Source organism: Hyla sarda, chromosome 5, assembly GCF_029499605.1.
Source record: "Hyla sarda isolate aHylSar1 chromosome 5, aHylSar1.hap1, whole genome shotgun sequence".
Lineage (NCBI taxonomy): Eukaryota > Metazoa > Chordata > Amphibia > Anura > Hylidae > Hyla > Hyla sarda.
Window position 1 is genome coordinate 90,574,522 of NC_079193.1, and position 16,757 is coordinate 90,591,278.

At 40.6% G+C, this 16,757-nt stretch overlaps 1 protein-coding gene across 2 annotated transcripts in view; it reads left to right on the forward strand.

Annotated features, from left to right (window-relative positions):
* Positions 1 to 16,757, forward strand: part of OXNAD1 (oxidoreductase NAD binding domain containing 1) — a 149,007-nt gene that overhangs the window by 105,762 nt on the left and 26,488 nt on the right. For both annotated transcript variants that reach the window (XM_056519921.1, XM_056519920.1), the window contains exons 6-7: positions 6,509 to 6,650; positions 12,794 to 13,036. In XM_056519921.1, the coding sequence (XP_056375896.1) occupies positions 6,509 to 6,650; positions 12,794 to 13,036 (385 nt within the window). The remainder of the gene's footprint in view (positions 1 to 6,508; positions 6,651 to 12,793; positions 13,037 to 16,757) is intronic.

A 16,757-nucleotide genomic window follows, 5' to 3' on the forward strand; every position in this document is an offset into this window, starting at 1 on the left:
TTGCATGAATATCTGCAGCGAATTGCATAGTGCACATGCACAGTGCAGTGCACGATTCTAAGAACTGGATTTATGCAAAGTTTAACAAAAGTGGTTCTCAGTTGGCACCCAGGTTATAGTTCGTAGCAACAGGTGCCCCATAATGAAATGTTGGAGAGCAAGGAGTCCATATACTGTTTTCATGCTTGCCCTCATTAGGTATTCTGGAACATTTCTAGATTTACTACTATATATAATGATAAAATATTTATTTTCTGAGCGCTGAACTATTCTTTTTTCCACAAGAGGGAGCTCTTGACTAATGCTTTCATAATTTGATTGTCCCTTAGTGACTTATGGATAGTGAGTGGTGTCTATTTACTTTCTGTATTAACAGTAACCATCATTATGGGTTATGCTTTACAACAATTTTCCTAAAAAATGAGAATATATATTACACAGTGTTTTTATAGGAATATTATGTCTCTGGAAAGAAATAGAGTACTTACTTATGTTTTTTTTTTTTTAGGAATAATGTAGGAATAATCGAATCCCGGAGTCTCGTAGAGTATAGAATAATGTACTTAGCATCTGTAGATTCAATTAATTAAGAAAACAATGAGCTCATGTAGACGTATTTATAGGGCTGACCATGTATTGGATGTTCACCTTCTGTTCCTTGCTTTAAAAAATCTATTAATCTTAGAATCGTTGTTCTTGTTACAAAGGCAACATTAAGATTTTGTTTTTATACCAGAGCCATTCTCTATGAGAAGCCTGGTTTCCTTACGTCACTGAATTTTATCTTGTTAACCTATGAGACACATGGTTTTTATTGATGTGCTATAAAATAATAATCCTGGGTGATTTTATTTCTGCTGTTAAATAAAAATATAATTTTGTCTGTAAAAGTGAAATGTGATGACATCTGAAATCCTACCCTTACTAATGTAGCCAAATTCACATGAGCATAATACAACGGCAAGTCCCGGATCAACTTGTGGGTCCGAGCTTATAAATATCCCTACAATGTCAGGTCATTAGATGGACTGTAGCCGTAATATGGGTGCAGGAAGACACCCACATTTCATACTTAACAGGTTAATAGTGCGGGTGATGCTGATTCCAATGCAGGTTTTCAGATCCAATACACCATTCCTGAGTTATGGTCAGAAATCTTAAATATGTAAGTGACCACCTTGGTGCACTTGGGGCGTTCACCAGCCTCTTGATGCACCGTTCAGCCCGACCACGTAGACCCTGTGATATACTCCCCTTCATAAATATTCATATTCCACTCTTTAGCATGTCAATAATATGTACTGTGACCAGCTTCCTCAACATTATGAGGATGCAGTGCGTATAAGCCACGTGCTCAAGATAGGACTGTCAATATTTATGAGGGGGAGTATATTATAGGGCCTGTGAGTGTATGCAGAATCTTACACGAAAGGGTCTGGGGAACACCCTCAGTGCAATAAGAAGTTGATTTAAATATTAGGAATTTTGTCCATAACTCTGGACAACGGATCTGAAAAAGTAAGTTGGAATCAGCATCACAGGAACCATAGATCTGTATACAGCAGGTTAGACACATCAGCAAAAAACATGAATGCAAAGAAGCAGATGGCTATATAGGGCTAGTCATCAGGATTCTGGGCATATCTTTATTTTTTCTTTTGATCTCCAGGGCCAAGAAATACCGTCCCAACAGCCATTCCCTTGCACAGCTAAAGCCCAGACAGGTCTAGCCTATGTCCTTTATTACTGCCCACTGGCCCTCATGCATCTCCTTACCCTGTTTGGCTCAAAAAGGCTTATATTTCTGCACTCAAAAGGGATATGGGGATAAAAAAGTATGCCTGGAATCATGTTGACTAGTGTCTTGCCATTATTATGTAACCTATTTTATTGTTTTGTTTTACTGTTCTCATGAATAATGGAGCTGTTTCTCACGAATCTGCACACTGGCCCTGATTTACTTAGAGTGTTGGGTTTTTAGAAGTGTGGCATGTAGTTTCAGACGTGCCTGATTCCTCTCTATTTACTATGAGGATTCACAGGTCGGGAATTTTCTTACAATTTTTCTTGGTGGAAAATTCCAGACATTTATTCATAGTATTTTGTGCGCACTGCAACACAAATTTTGGCACAGACACGTTTTGGCACACAACCTGACAAAAGCAGGTTGGGTTCACAATAGCAAATCAGGGACAATGTTTTACATGGTCTGGCCTTTTTATTTTACTAGGTTCTTTTAAAGTTTCTAATATACATGCCTTTATTTATCTGGAATGTTTGGAATTTCAGGGAGTTCTTTTTTTCTGCTATTCCATTTAACTCTTCTTAAAATAGTGTAAATCATACTAGACATGTAAGACTTGAGATTCCTTGAGATTTAACACATTCCATTTGATCTGAGCCGTCCTCAGCCAAGTCAATGCCTTCATCAGCCGTAAACTGTTGGATGGGGAAGTGGCTTATGCCACCATCGAAAAAGAGTGCCTCACTATTGTATGGGCTCTAAAGAAACTGCAGCCGTACCTGTATGGCAGAGACTTTACCATCGTAACAGATCACAACCTCCTCACATGGCTGAACCGAGTGTCAGGAGACAATGGACGATTGTTGCGGTGGAGCCTGTCCCTGCCGCCATACAACTTCTCCATCCGATATAGACGCGGAGGCCAACACCAGAACGTTGATGGACTGTCCCTCCAGGGGGAAATGTAAACCTGCCTGTGCCAACCAAGAAATCTGCCAGGATCCCCTGGTTGTGCACAATGTTTGGGGGGCGGAGGGGTTGTCATGGTTAATAAGTCTGGACATAAGATGGACATAGGAAGATCCTGACCAAAGGAATGCAAATTACTCCTGCTGTTCACATATGGTCTGGGTGGGGGCTGCATGGACACAGGAAGATGGGGGGATACTGACCAAAGGAATGCAAATTATTTCTGCTGACGCCCTCAGGTCTGGGGAAAGGCACCTTAAAGACACTGGAGGTGTCCACATACGATCTCCCTACAAGAATCTGTGAAGATAAGAAAAGCTGGGTGGGGGATTCAGGCAGTTGCTGTGTAATGATCTCTGGGGTAAGAGTTTCTGTTAGTACAACACTGCCCTGGAGATTGTGCCCCAGAATCTGGAGAATTGCTGGGATAGAGGAGTTGAGGCTGAGGCCCAGGGGACCTAAGGTACCACTAGACATTGAGCTGTTATCTGTGGACTGTGGACAATACATTGGAGTGTGGAGTGTTGGGCCTGGAGCTGAATCCCGGGATCTGCAGTTTGTTCCTTCCCCAGGCCCAGTGGCTGTGCCCTTCTGTTGCCCATTGTTTGCCCAGACGCCGGATCACCCCCTCATGCTGTGGATTGTGTTTTGTTTTGTGATCTCTGCCAATAAACCTGGTGCTGTTCTCCCATCTCTTGCTCTGTTGATTGAGTGACAGTCCCTGAGTGGCGAACCCCGTCACAACTGGTGCTCCAAAATGCTGTGTTTATAAATGCAAGTCAATGGAGACAAAGCGAGAGTTAGTAATTGGGTGTATTTATGGGTTTGCAGGGTTCGTCCACTTTGGACAATATATTTTGGTTAGGATTATCTGTTTCTATGATTATGACATTGTGATCATCTTGGGGTTGATCAGATGTATCTGATGCAGACTTTAGCATTCCACCACCAGCATTGATTAATTATAGGGAAGAAACTGCCTTTATGTGGTGGCTGGAGGAGCAATTCCTAAAAGATATGCTTTTAGGAATTGCTTTGCTCTGCATTTATACTAGAGGATAGTGCTCAATAAAATAACATACATATTCTGTGCATAAGCATTCTATATTGAGGAATTATTAATCCTAATCCATCCAATAATGGCACATTTATGGACTGGCAACCCTCATACCAACCTGTGGTGTTGTTATTCAGCGTGATCTCTAAGCATTGTGGAAGTTTCATCACTTTACTTTGGATACAACACCACGGTCTTCAGTTCCACGTTCAATGGAGATCTATGTCTTCCATGGGAAAATCAATGTATTATTGCACAGCCACTCCTGTATGGGTTGTGGTGTGCCTTTAAAGAGGTTTTTCAGGATATATATGTATGTATATATATATATATGTCCAATAAAAAAGGTATTACAAGATACTGCAACTACCGATGATTTTGCTTTTTGCATCACTGGACTAATACGGCTACTCCTAACTACTATATATATATATATATATATATATATATATATATATATATATATATTATGCAAAAGGGATTAATATCCTCCTTTAGAGAGGGGCACCACTTCAGGTGTATGGATATTCAAAAATACATTAGCATATACAGATGTGGCCTTAAGTGTTGGCACCCCTGAAATTTTTCTAGAAAATGAAGTATTTCTCACAGAAAAGGATTGCAGTAACACATGTTTTGCTATATACATGTTTATTACCTTTGTGTGTATTGGAACTAAACCAAAAAAGGAGGAAAAAAAGCAAATTGGACATAATGTCACACCAAACTCCAAAAATGGTCTGGACAATATTATTGGTACCCTTAACTTTAATATTTGGTTGCATACCCTTTGGAAAAAATAACTGAAATCAGTCGCTTCCTATAACCATCAATAAGCTTCTTACACCTCTCAGCCGGAATGTTGGATCACTCTTCCTTTGCAAATTGCTCCAGGTCTCTCTTATTGGAAGGGCGCCTTTTCCCAACAGCAATTTTAAGATCTCTCCACAGGTGTTCAATTTGATTTAGATCTGGACTCATTGCTGGCCATTTCAGAACTCTCCAGCACTTTGTTGCCATCCATTTCTGGGTACTTTTTGATGTACGTTTGGGGTCATTGTCCTGCTGGAAGACCCAAGATCTCTGACGCAAACCCAGCTTTCTGACACTGGGCTGTACAGTGCGACCCAAAATCCATTGGTAATCCTCAGATGTCATGATGCCTTGCACACATTCAAGACACCCAGTGCCAGAGGCAGCAAAACAACCCCAAAACATCATTGAATCTCCACTATATTCCACTGTAGGTACTGTGTTCTTTTCTTTGTAGGCCTCAGTCCGTTTTCGGTAAACAGCAGAATGATGTGCTGTAAAAAAAAGCTCTGTCTTGGTCTCATCTGTCCACAAGATGTTTTCCCAGAAGGATTTTGGCCTACTCAAGTTCATTTTGACAAAATGTAGTCTTGCTTTTTTATATCTCTGGGTCTCCTGCCATAGCGTTTCATTTAATTTAAATGTCGATGGATAGTTTGCGCTGATACTGATGCTCCCTGAGACTGCAGGACAACATGAATATCTTTGGAACTTGTTTGGGGCTGCTTATCCACCATCCGGACTATCCTGCGTTGACACCTTTCATACATTTTTCTCTTCCGTCCATGTCCAGGGAGATTAGCTACAGTGCCATGGGTTGCAAACTTCTTGATTATGTTGCGCACTGTGGACAAATGCAAATCTAGATCTCTGGGGATGGACTTGTAACCTTGAGATTTTTGATATCTTTCCACAATTTTGGTTCTCAAGTCCTCAGACAGTTTTCTTCTTCTCTTTCTGTTGTCCATGCTAAGTGAGGTACACGCAGACACACAATGCAAAGACTATGTGAACTTCTCTCCTTTTTATCTAGTGTGATTTTCAGGTGTGATTTTTATATTGCCCACACCTGTTACTTGCCCCAGGTGAGTTTAAAGGAGCATCACATGCTTGAAACAATCTTATTTTTCCACAATTTTGAAAGGGTGCCAATAATTTTGTCCAGCCCATTTTTGGAGTTTGGTGTAACATTATGTCCAATTTGCTTTTTTTCCTCCCCCTTTTTGGTTTATTTCCAATATACACAAAGGGAATAAACATGTGTACAGCAAAACATGTGTTACTGCAATCATTTTTGTGAGAAATACTTAATTTTCTTGAAAAATTTCAGGGGTGCCAACATTTACGGCCATGACTATGTGTATATATATATATATATATATATGTGTGTGTGTGTGTGTGAATGTATGTGTGTGTGTATATATATATATATATATATATATATATATATATATATAATCCCCTTCATCATATCATTCTCATATCTGAGAAATGGGAGAGCATGTCAAGAAAATGTAAAATGTGTTTGATCAGGGTATACTAAGCTGTTTAATGATTGTAACATCTTTTCAAGTTGTAATACCACACTCAACCTGCGGCCAGAGGTGGTGTTTTTGCAAGAAACTAGCTTTGTTTTTCTATTGTTGGATAGCACATTCAGTTATAAAAAAAAAGGACATAAATTTCTTCCAAAAACAACACCACACCTGTCTGCAAGTTGTGTGTAGTGTTACAACTTGGCTCCATCCACTTCAATAGAACTGAGGCACAAAACCACACCCAACCTGCAGACAAATGTGGTGTTGTTTTTTAAGTAATTAGCTCTGTTTTGTTTTCTGGATAACCCCTTTAAGCTTGAAGGGTCATTGTGGTTTAGAGTCGTGAACCTTTTTCCTGTTCTGACATTTGTTTATTATTCTTCATAGGGTCGATTTCTTTATTCCTGGCGTTCCTAAAGTTGGAGGCTTTTCCATTTGTTCAAGTCCTGGGCTTCTGGAACGAGAAGGAGTTCTGGAGCTTGCTGTGAAGAACAACCTCCATCCTCCTGCTCACTGGATTCATACACAGGTAAATTGTAGTGCATCAACAACCAATATGCCCACAGCCATCAGTCATGAGTATAAGTAAATGATACAGATGTTTCTCTTTCACTGTACTGCCTGTAGTTTACTTACTAGATACAAGCTTTTGTACACAGTATTCTGCTGGTTTTCTGTTAACTTGCTTGTTATGGTCACAGTGCTCCCATGACAATAATGGGATTTTGTTGGGGAATCGCTATTTGGCCCTTACTGTTCATTAGATGTGTGACAATTATCTCATAGTTTCCCTTTCCTCATTGGTGGGTTTTAATAACATGAACTGGCTTCTTGTAGTGTCAGTAAGTGATTTAGGCACATATAGAGCTGAAGTGTAAAACATGAGAAAGGGGCAAAGCAGCTAACTGAGACATGAGATATATGATGTGTATTAGACTATTTCTGACTTTTTTGGAATATTTAAATAAAAAGCAGTTAAACTGTAGTCACTAGTCATTGGCATGTCTTAATGGAGCAGAACTGAAAGAACCAAAGTGTAAATAAAAATAGCTAGTATAATTTTTTGTATACCTCAGCTAGAATTAAAAAGACTTTAAAGGGGTACTCCAGATAGGGGATAAGATGTCTGATCGTGGGGGTCCTGCTGCAGGGACCCCCTGCAAGCTCTCCTGCGGCACCGCAGTCATCTGGTGCATGGAGAGAACTTTGTTCCGTGCCTGATGACTAGAGATATCGCGCTGACATCACATCATGCTCAATGCAAGTCTATGGAAGGCTCCTCCCATAGACTTGCATTGAGTGGGCGTGGCTGTGACAGCATGAGGGGCGTGGTCATTACATCACAAGCCTCCGGGGCCGCAGCCGGCATTCTACACGAATGCCAGGTGCTGCAGAGGGATCTCGGGAGTCCCTGCGGCGTGACCCCTGTGATCAGACATCTTATCCCCTATTCTTTGGATAAGGGATAACATGTGGATAAGGTATAAGATGTCTAGGGGCGAATACCCCTTTAATTTAGAATTTGGTATAGACGTTCATTGAACACATTTTTAAAGGCTAATGCATTATTTATCATCTTATCAGATTTGTGTCTTTGGTATTACTGCCTGAGACGTTTTTTTCCTTGTTATATATTGCATTAAAAATAAAAGTCTAAAATTTTGATACACATGATATTTGCGCTTAAATGTTCAACTTTTCACTCTTTATGACAATTTTGAGTAGTGGGCAGAGTTTATGTAGAATAATGTGGCCACAGAGTTTCTAACATATATGTATTATTAAAAACATAAAATATAATGCAAATATAATGCAAATTTACACCTGCTCATAAAAGCCATGCATTTCAATGGCTGCCTTCAGAACTGTCCCAAGATGCTGTCCCAGATTTATTTAGAGGCATGCACCTCTTAAGTTAGTTGGAGTGAAAATGACCAATTTTATTAAGTTCAAGACTGGCATGGGAGACAATGAAAATTTCCAACGAGTCCTCAGAACTTCTCTTATTTTCTGGAGATCTTCTGGCTTGTAAGGTTTATAATATCTCAAATCTTCTCAGCTATAGGATAGCATTTTGTTATGGGGTTACTTTGAACTGTATCTTATTATAGGTTGCAGCGCCTGCTTTAATGTGGAATACAGTAGATTCTATAATAATGGTGCCATAAATCTAAAAACTTTAAAGTTCTTGGAGGATATTTGAACTGCACATTGCGTATTATCCCCTCCATCATAAAAAAAAGACAAACATTATGGAAAAGCTACATGGCAGGAAAAAGCTTCAAAGAAAATCTCCCCCTTGAACATAGGCATTTATTTCTACGTGTTTAAACTCCTGTGATTGGTCGCTGTGGGAAAAACTTGAAAGTTTTTGTCTATAGACAGATTGATAAATTTGGGCCAATGGGCCAGGTTTATTAATCTGCTTCTTTCTCAATGAGCAGCCTTTCAGGTCGTGTTGATATAGGTGTTTTACTATTTATATACTGTAAGTATTTTTAACATACCTCCAGCACCTTTACATGGTTGTTTGCTTGGAGTGATTTGTATTTCTTTGTACCTCTAGAAGACAGAGTGCATCTTCTTCCTGAACCGTATGATCGCGTGCTCTCATTGAAGGAGATTTCCGTAAAAAAGTTGCGCGTACTTGCACACATGCGACTTTTCCATACATGCTGCGACTTTTTGATTTTTGCTTATTCCAAAGCACATTTCTGAAATCTGCTCACGTAGTAATTTTTTTTTTTTTACTGTGCAGTGGTCATGTATTTATCAAATGCGATAGTCGCTATTTATGAAGAAAAAAAGTTGCATCTCCATTTGAAAATTGCATATGTATTCCAGGTCCAACCTGGCTTACAGAAAGTGCATACGTCTGCTGAAAAGGACATTAACACCCACTTTAACGACTGTTCTTGTTCTGCATCATGAAACAAAGCTACTACATAAATGTTAATGTTCATTATAGGAAAAAATAATGATATAACTAATAACTTTATTAATTTTAAGGTTAAAGATACACACTGCACATCTTGTTAATTTTAGGACACGTACATGCTGGCGTACCCACTAAATTTTAAAATTAATGTTGTGTTAAAATAGAATATAGGCACAAAATAATTGTGTAAGAATTTTTACAGACTACGTAAATAACCCATATGTGGCACTAAAATAGAAACATCCATAGTAAAACAGCTTCGTGCACATTTTGGGGTGTTTAACGTACCGAGCCTTTTTTTTTTGTGGCTTCACTATTGTTTATGTGCCTGTTGGTGCTGCGCTGTCTTCCTTCCTGACGTAAACTCCGGCCTCAGCATAGCGATGCAAGACTCCACCCACCAATGTCACAAAATGCGGGTTATTTGCAGAAGCGGCCCTTGTGATCTATATTTCTAGTTTCCAATGCAGCCAGGGGTCTTGTGAAGGTCCCCAGGGTTACCGTGGATATCTGTGCAGCATGGTTGGGTACAAAAAGGAGATATAGGTATAAAAAGGAAAAACAAAATGTACTGTATATACTCGAGTATAAGCCGAGTTTTTCAGCACAATTTTTCGTGCTGAAAACACCCCCCTCGGCTTATACTCGAGTGAACTCTCCACCCGCAGTGGTCTTCAACCTGCGGACCTCCAGAGGTTTCAAAACTACAACTCCCAGCAAGCCCGGGCAGCCATCGGCTGTCCGGGCTTGCTGGGAGTTGTAGTTTTGAAACCTCCGGAGGTCCGCAGGTTGAAGACCACTGCGGCCTTCGACATCATCCAGCCCCCTCTCACCCCCCTTTAGTTCTGTACAGTACTCACCTCCGCTCGGCGCTGGTCCGGTGCTGCAGGACTGTCCGGAGAGGAGGTGGTCCGGTGGGATAGTGGTTTCGGGCTGCTATCTTCACCGGGGAGGCCTCTTCTAAGCGCTTCGGGCCCGGCCCCAGAATAGTCACGTTGCCTTGACAACGACGCAGTGGTACGTTCATTGCCAACGTACTTCTGTGTCATCGTCAGTGAAGATAGCAGCCCGGAACCACTATCCCACCGGACGACCTCCTCACCGGACAGTCCTGCAGCACCGGACCAGCGCCGAGCGGAGGTGAGTACTGTACAGAACTAAAGGGGGTGAGAGGGGGCTGGATGATGTCGAAGGCCGCAGTGGTCTTCAACCTGCGGACCTCCGGAGGTTTCAAAACTACAACTCCCAGCAAGCCCGGACAGCCGATGGCTGCCCGGGCTTGCTGGGAGTTGTAGTTTTGAAACCTCTGGAGGTCCGCAGGTTGAAGACCACTGCGGGCGGATGATGACAAGAGGATGATGACAAGAGGATGATGAAGGGGGGGTGTGGGATGATGAAGGGGGGTGTGTGGGATGATGACAAGGGGATGATGAAGGGGGGGGTGTGGGATGATTACAAGGGGATGATGAAGGGGGTGGGGATGATGACAAGGGGATGATGAAGGGGGGTGTGGGATGATGAAGGGGGGTGTGTGGGATGATGAAGGGGGGGGTGTGGGATGATGACAAGAGGATGATGAAGGGGGGGTGGGATGATGAAGGGGGGTGTGTGGGATGATGACAAGGGGATGATGAAGGGGGGTGTGTGGGATGATTACAAGGGGATGATGAAGCGGGTGGGGATGATGACAAGGGGATGATGAAGGGGGGTGGGGATGATGACAAGGGGATGATGAAGGGGGTGGGGATGATGACAAGGGGATGATGAAGGGGGGTGTGGGATGATGACAAGGGGATGATGACAGGTGATGATGATGAGGGTCTGGATGATGACAGGCGGTGATGATGATGAGGATGTTAATGACGGGGGTCTGGATGATGACAGGGGGGGATGATGTATTTCCCACCCTAGGCTTATACTCTAGTCAATAACTTTTCCTGGGATTTTGGGTTGAAATTAGGGGTCTCGGCTTATACTCGGGTCGGCTTATACTCGAGTATATACGGTACATAAAGTTAAAAGTAATTAAAAAAAAGTCCCCCCAAAAACAGCAAATATATATTTTCCCTTTTTATCCCATCTTCTACATATATTTGGTATTGCCACATCAGTAATAACCCAAACATTACAATTATTGTATTACTTAACCCAGCAAGTTTAACACTGTAAAAAAAAAAAAAAAAAAAAAAAAAAAAAAAAAAAACACACACACACACACACACACACACACACACATACCATGATTGCGGTAGGTTAACCTGGCTCCCAAAAAATGAAAAATAAAATTATCAAAAAGTCAAACGTATTCCAAAAAATTGGCCCTTATGTAGCGCAGTCAGGTGAAAAAACTAAAAAAAAGTTATGGCTGTTGTCATGTGGCGAGACTAATTATAATTTCTTTTGAATGTTTCTATTATGGCAGTACTGATCCTCAACAGGTAATTAACCCGGCAGCGCGGCTCTACTGTATCTACTGCTCTGTAACTCCTCTGTAACCAGACCTCTTCGGTGCTCACATTGGAAGATAGATAATGTGTCCACAACAGCAATATATAGAAAGAATGGAGCACTCACCTGTTCTTTATTTCTCAGCTGCTATCTTCTTTATTTCATCTCACAAACAAACACATGAGGGAGAGCGGACATAGACAGGGGGTGGGGGAGTGGTTTTGCAACTGAGAAATAAAGATGGCAATGTATTGAAAAAAAACGGGGGGGGGTGGGGGGGGGGGGATACTATTTAAATTTGCCAGCACTGTAATCGTACTGACCCACAGAATAAAGCTATAAGTTATTATTAATGTATGATTAATGGTGTAAATGTAAAATTCAAAAAATGAATGATAAAATTGCATTTTTTCCATTGGACCAGCAAAGAGAGTTAATAAAAATTAACCAATAAGATATATGAACCCCAAAATGGTGGCATTAAAAAAAATGGCTTTGTTGATTGAGAAATAAAAAACTGGGTATTAATTTAATCTCAAAACCATGGCAGGGGAAGGGGGTGAAAAACTAAATATATGCGGTATGTAAACATATGAATTTATCTGTACATATTTAATGAATGCCATGCAATAAGGTTTTTTGTGGAAAGAGTTTCTATATTTTCAAGTTTTTTTCTTCAGCTCACAGTCATTCCTTTATGTATGATATTTGGCTCCCTCCACAATATATTCAGTAATGCATATTAATACACATCCTTGTATTGTGTTGGAGCAGGCAAAACGCACAGTAGCAAAGCTCAGAATAGCATGGAACCAGCATGGCCATGCCAATGAACGGCTTTGCCAAGTGTTTACTGCTGCTAAGCCAATTTTTCATATTACTGGGTACAGATTGTGTGTCCCTGGAATGTATCATATATTTTATATCTGAAGCAGTGATCTGTGGGGGGAAGAAAACAAGAAAAATAATTATTACTCATTGTATATAACCAGAATTCTGTCAACTACTTAAGCTGTGTTTATTTTCCTGGGCCCGTATCAGACTTATTCATTTAATGTACAATTGGGGATTTCTTTTTTTCTGATGGCTTTTATTGATCGGTGTAATAAGAGAAGTGCACGTATTGAGCACACCTCTTCCTTTTATGTTCTTTACTGCTGTTTACATACACAAAATGCATGGTATTTATGATTGTATTTAGGTTATTGCTCTATACATTTATGTTGGCTTATTTGTTTTCACGGTATTATTATTGCAATGCTCATGACTTTTTTTCTGTGTCACAGTGTTCTCTCGGCTCGGAAGTAGCTTTACGAGTGGGGGGAGAGTTCTTCTTTGATCCTCAAGCATCTGACTCTCCTGTGGATCTGGTATTAATAGCTGGTGGAGTAGGAATCAATCCCTTGTTTTCAATACTCTTACATGTTGCTGACCTTCACAAGACCCTGGAGACAACGGGCAAAGGCTTCCAAATGGGGAGCGTGAAGCTCTATTATTGTGCCAAGAACACCAATGAGTTCCTTTTCAAGGTAATTTCTATTGATAAACTTCTTAGCACATTTTGTGGTCGATGAAGAAAAAAAACACAAAAAAAATCATTGAACGTCTAAAATTATATGTAAGGATGACTAGACATGTAAGTAGATGCTATGCAACTGAAATGACTTTCCTTTTTATCCAAACTAAGGGCCTGTTACTATGAGGGATTTCTAATTTGTCTCCATTCTGTATTCCTTAACGATGATGAGAATAATAATAATCCTCTAAATTTATACAGCACAAGCATATTCTGTAGCACTTAACAATTGGTGAGAGAAGATGCTAGTAAAATGACAACTAAACAGAACAAATAAACAAACAACAATAGAAAATTTACAGGAGAGGTCCCTGCCCATAAGAGCATACAATCTAAATGGAGCTTGGATACCATAAGAGCTTACAGTCAAAATGGAATTGTAGGAGTGATACAGTAGGTACATGGTGCTTTTTTTTTGCCATGGGTACTCAGTTGCCGTTATTAGTCAGCAATTGAAGTATAAAGTACCGAGTGATGCGACAAAGGTATAACAGGACAGAGTCGGCTATTTGTGACCAGACTAGGTTGTATATGGCTTATGGACCATTGGTATGTGACAGAGACCTTGTGGAAGAAGTCAGTTTTCAAGACACGTTTAAAACTTGGATTGTTAGGTAAATGTCTCATGTTTCGGAGCAGCAAGTTCCACAACATAGTTGTAGTGCAGGAGAAGTCGTAGAGATGGAAGTAAGAGGTGGGAAGACGAAAATTGCAGGTTATTGTCTGAAAGTTGTCGGCTAATGGTGAGACAGAGGTGAGAACAGAGATGTATGACGCTGTGGCATTCTGGAGAACTCTGTGGATTAGTGGTAGAGATTTCCATTCAATTCTGGGTGAAATGGGTTTCTTGTGTAATTAAAGATCTTTCAGACGGTTTATAAAAATAACAGATAGTTGTGGGTCATGAAAATTCAAACAAGAAATGTATTAGGAGCTGTGTTAGTGTTTTGGCAGTGTCAGCGGTGAGGTAGGGATCGATGCAAGAAATGAATTTAGGTGAACGCAGCAGGATTTGGCAATAGATTGAATAAGAGGAAGAAAGGACAGATAAGTCATATATAACTCCAAGACATCAGGCTTGATATCTGGGGAGGATGGTTGTGTTCATACAGAAATGTAGATACCCTATTTAGTCATAGAAGATGATGGGGGAAACAGAAGAAACTCAGCTTTCTGTCATGTCCTCTCCATGTGTTTCAATCCATATCACAGACAGCCATCTGACCCTTCCGAGTAGTTTTTTTAGGAGGGCAGGAGAAATTTTTCAGGAGCCTGTGCTTTTTACAATGGTGATTAAAGGGAATATTAGCATCGTGTTCATTGGCCTGGTTCATTTGAATAAATGGTTCATATGTGCAGCTGCTACAGTGTATGAATACCATAGGAGGGTAGGGAAATAGCTGCACATGTCTGACATCTCCCTCTGAGAGTCATCGTCTTTAGTGCAGATGTAGAAGTACTTATCAGAGCGGTGATGTGTGTCTGAGCCCATCCTATCTCTGCTTAAGAAAGGATTTCTCAGTTTTAGATGCAAATTTTCTGGTACAGCTACCATTGCATTAGTTAAAAGTAGCTAGCTAGCCTTGTTTTGTATTTGTCTTTTGTTTGTTGGTGGATCATCCAGCAGTACTATTATTAAACCACTGTTAACATTTGTGTTCACAGTTTCCTTTGGGGTTTTCATTTGGGTTCCCCTCACCACTTCTGATGGGGGGGTGGGGAATAGCACAGCCATATTAAAGTTTTAATAACTGTTTTGCATAAATGAACGAGTAAAAGAAAAATACAAACAAAGCACTCTTTTTAACAAATTGAATATATTTTAGATTTAAAAATACATATAATATGAAATAGTTATAGTGTAGTGTAGATTTACATTTGTTATACACCGTTGTCAGCTTCGTTATGATGTATCCACTTAAAGGAAATCTGTCAACAGTTTCACCTGCACTAACTTGTTGGTACAGACAGGTAGTGCAAGTGACACTGATGACATCTATACTTACCTGGTTCCATTTCATTTCTTCTACAATCTTCTGCCGTATTTTCTGTTCTGGGGCCAACTTGGTGCATGGACATAGCTTCAGCGGGACCAGCAAAGAACAGCAGCAGTGACGTCACGAAGTTCCGACCATGCTCCAAGTCGGCCTAGGAACGGAAGATACGTTGAAAGATTGCAGGGGAACCAGAGCACGAAATGGGACCAGGTAAGTATCTTTGTCATCAGTGTCACCTACACTACCTGCCTGTACCAACAGGTTAGTGCAGGTGAAACTGATGACAGACTTCCTTTTTAACCCCTTAACGACAAGGACGTAAATGTACGTCATGGTGACATGGTACTTAGCGCACCATGACGTACATTTACGCGCCACCATGATCGCGAGCACCGGAGCGGTGCTTGCGTCATGCCCGTCAGTTCCCGGCTGCTATCAGCACCCAGGGACCCACGGTAATGGCGGACATCGGCGATCGTGTGGATGTCCGCCATTAACCCCTCAGATGTCATGATCAATACAGATCACGGCATCTGCGGCAGTGCGGTACTTTGAATGGATGATCGGATTGCCCGCAGCACTGCCGCGGGGATCCAATCATCCAGCATGGCGGCCGGAGGTCCCCTCACCTGGCTCCGGCCGTCTCCCGGGGTCTTCTGCTCTGGTCTGAGATCGAGCAGACCAGAGCAGAAGATCACCGATAATACTGAGCAGTGCTGTGTCCTATACATAGCACTGCACAGTATTAGCAATCAACTGATTGCTATGAATAGCCTGCTATGGGGACATAAAAAGTGTAAAAAGGAAAAAAAATTTAAATAAAAAGGTCATGGTGCAAAAAATTTGCCCTCATATCGCCCCATATACGGAAAAATTAGAAAGTTATAGGTGGTCAAAATAGGACAATTTCAAACATACTAATTTTGTTAAAATGGTTTGAGATTTTTTTTAAGCGGTACAATTATAGAAAAGCATATAACATGGGTATCATTTTAATCTTATTGACCCACAGAATAAAGAAAACATGTCATCTTTACCGGAAAGTGTACAGCGTGAAAACAAAACCTTCCAAAATTTGCTAAATTGCGGTTTTCTTTTCAATTTTCCCCCATAAATAATATTTGTTTGGTTGCGCCAATTTTATGGTAAAATAAGTGATGTAATTACAAAGTACAATTGGTGACACAAAAAACATGCCCTGATATGGTTCTGTAGATGGAAATATAAGAGAGTTATGATTTTTAGAAAGCGAGTAGGAAAAAAACGAAAATGCAAAAATAAAATTGGTCTGGTCCTTAAGGCCAAAATGGGCCTGGTCCTTAAGGGGTTAAAGGGTTATTCCAATATAAAAAAAGAAATAATTAAACATTTGCCAAAAAGTTAAACAGATTTTTAAATTCCTCCTATTTAAAAAATCTTAATTCTTCCAATACTTATTAGCTGCTGTATGCTCCAGAGGAAGTTGTATAGTAATTTATGTCTGACAACAGTGCTCTCTGCTGACACCTCTGTCAATGTCAGGAATTGTCCAGAGCAGGAACAAATCCTCATAGCAACTTCTCCTGCTCTGGACAGTTCCTGACAGGGACAGAGGTATCAGCAGAGAGCACTGTGGTCAGACAGAAAATAACTATACAACTTCCTCTGTAGTGTACAGCAGCTGATAAGTACTGGAAG